Source organism: Chinchilla lanigera, unplaced genomic scaffold (genome assembly GCF_000276665.1).
Source record: "Chinchilla lanigera isolate Chin_1 unplaced genomic scaffold, ChiLan1.0 scaffold01614, whole genome shotgun sequence".
NCBI classification, from domain to species: domain Eukaryota; kingdom Metazoa; phylum Chordata; class Mammalia; order Rodentia; family Chinchillidae; genus Chinchilla; species Chinchilla lanigera.
Genome location: NW_004957015.1, coordinates 1 through 2,000, shown reverse-complemented (window position 1 = coordinate 2,000; position 2,000 = coordinate 1). Strand labels below are relative to the sequence as shown.

The following is a 2,000-nucleotide window of genomic DNA, read 5'->3' as shown; positions in this document are numbered from 1 at the left end:
ACACTGGGCTGAGCCCAGGCTGTGGGGAGGAGGTAAGAGTCCGGGCAGCGGCCCCGCGAGTTACACGCTCAGCTGGGTGTGCGTGCATCACACACAAGTGGCCAGACACAGAGCAGAGGGTGATGGGGCGTGGCCCGGTGAGGGACGCTCACAGAGGAGACGCTGGCCCGGCACACTCAGCACCACACAGAGCGTGGCGTGTGATGGGGCAGGGAGGACTTGGCCCGGGGGCTTCACACTCGAAGCTGAACACCCAGCCCCACATGGACAGAACTGGCCGAGAGCCCCGCGGGGCCGGCGTGGACAGTGATCCAGAATGGGCAGGCAAGAGAGAAAGCTCTGGTGCCAGGCTGAGCCCATGCACAGAGCGGCATCATCCAGCACTGTGCCACCCGCCTAAACTGCCCAGTTGCTCAAATCTGTCAAGACCCCGCCCACTCCGTGTCCTTCCCGGGACCAAGCCCTGTCCCCAAGCTCCCTGCAAGGCTGTCGGGCCAGACTGCAATGTTATAAGTTCACGTGTGTGTGCACATGCACGTGTGCATATATTTTCACACGCCTGGGAGGTCCCCCTTCCACTGGGGGAAATGGAGATTGGGGCCCACCTGTATCCACCTCTCTGGGGTCCTGTGTCCAATTCCTGCTTACCATCTGGAACCCAGCTGGGCCCACAGAGGAGGCCACATTGCAGGTGCGGGTCGTCTGCGCAAAGGCGCATGGGGAGTCAAGACCCAGAGAGGCTGGCGGGCTGTGGAGGGGCGTGGAGGAGAGCAGGGGCCGTGTGTGCTACTCCCCGCAGGTGCGAGCCGAGATGGGCCTGGTCCTCCAGGGATGCCTGCTCCTGTGGAGTCTCCGAGGCGCACTCACCCAGGCCGCCCATGCCGGGATCACGGCCAGGGTCACTCAGCGGGCGCTGGACTATGGTGAGTGGGGCTCAGAAGCCCAGCTGTGGCTCCCGGGAAGGCCGAGCTCAGGACTTGGGCAGACTGGGGACTGGGACAGATGCTACTACAGGACTTCCGAGGTGGCTGGGGAGAAAGTGTTGCTGAAACATCTACCCAGGGGAGGCGTACCCCAACAGGGCTCCTGAACCCCCTGCCGTCTACCCACACACGGTGACATCACAGGGCTCCAGGTGAGGGTGCACTAGAGGGTGTCAGATGGGAACTTTGGGGCAATGTCCACTCATTTCAAGCTTCTGAAAGGGCTGGATTTCCAAGGGGGCTTGGAACCCTCTGGAGCGGTGTGAGTTTCACTGTAAATGGTGTGGTGCGTGTTACTAAACTCAGGTGGGCCAAGAGCCCCCTGGGCACCGTGGGCTGCAGGCCCACAAGCAGGTGGAAAGAAAGACAAAGGTGGAATCCCTTTCTGGGATCGGGCGGGGCAGGCAGATTCCGGAGCCAGACTGCTTGGATTTGAGGTGAGACCCTCTCATTCTCAGCCGCACGGCCCCCTACAGTGTGCTTGACTTTGAAGGTCCCTGCAGCTTCCCTGCACGCTGTTGCCAGCCCTGGCCACACAAGGAAGCTCCTGGTGACGCTGGCTCTGTGAGGACTCACGTCTCCTTGTGCGGAGGGGAAACAATCGCCCCCACTGGGCCCCTGCTGCGCTCTTCTGTGACCACGCACCGTCCTCGAGGCCGTGCACTTGTGTGGTCTTCGCTGTTACCCCCAAACCTTTGCCTGTTTCCCTCTCAGGTGTCCAAGCTGGGATGGAGATGATGGAACAAATTATAAAAGAAAAGCACATCCCAGATTTAAAAGGCTCTGAGACGCTCGAATTCCTGAAGATCGATTATGTGAACTACAATTTTTCAAAGTAAGTAAAAGAGCCCTCTTCCTTCCACGTGGGAGGCTCCGGGGGAACACCGGATGTCTATTCTCATGACTGCCTCATGGCCCAACGTGGCTGCTGTAGTTACAGTCCTCAGATCCATGTTTCATGCAGCTGGGAAGAGGAAGTGCAAGGGTAAAAGGGCTCTTCACAGCTGAGTGAGTGTC

The 2,000-nt window shown here is 59.9% G+C and overlaps 1 protein-coding gene across 1 annotated transcript; it reads left to right on the top strand.

Moving 5' to 3' along the window:
- Positions 1–798: 798 nt before the first annotated feature.
- LOC102003611 (BPI fold-containing family C protein-like) lies at positions 799–1,973 on the top strand. Its single transcript, XM_005415219.2, has 2 exons — positions 799–923; positions 1,698–1,973. Exons 1-2 carry the CDS (start codon positions 812–814, stop codon positions 1,820–1,822), a joined length of 237 nt encoding a protein of 78 aa, XP_005415276.1. The 5' UTR covers positions 799–811; the 3' UTR covers positions 1,823–1,973.
- The last annotated feature ends 27 nt before the right edge of the window (positions 1,974–2,000 follow it).

Excerpts from the sequence above, each read along its gene's own strand:
- LOC102003611 (XM_005415219.2), top strand. The coding sequence starts at position 812 with ATGGGCCTGGTCCTCCAGGGATGCCTGCTCCTGTGGAGTCTCCGAGGC. Across the intron at positions 924-1,697 it reads TCAGCGGGCGCTGGACTATG|GTGTCCAAGCTGGGATGGAG; the intron begins GTGAGTGGGGCT and ends TTTCCCTCTCAG.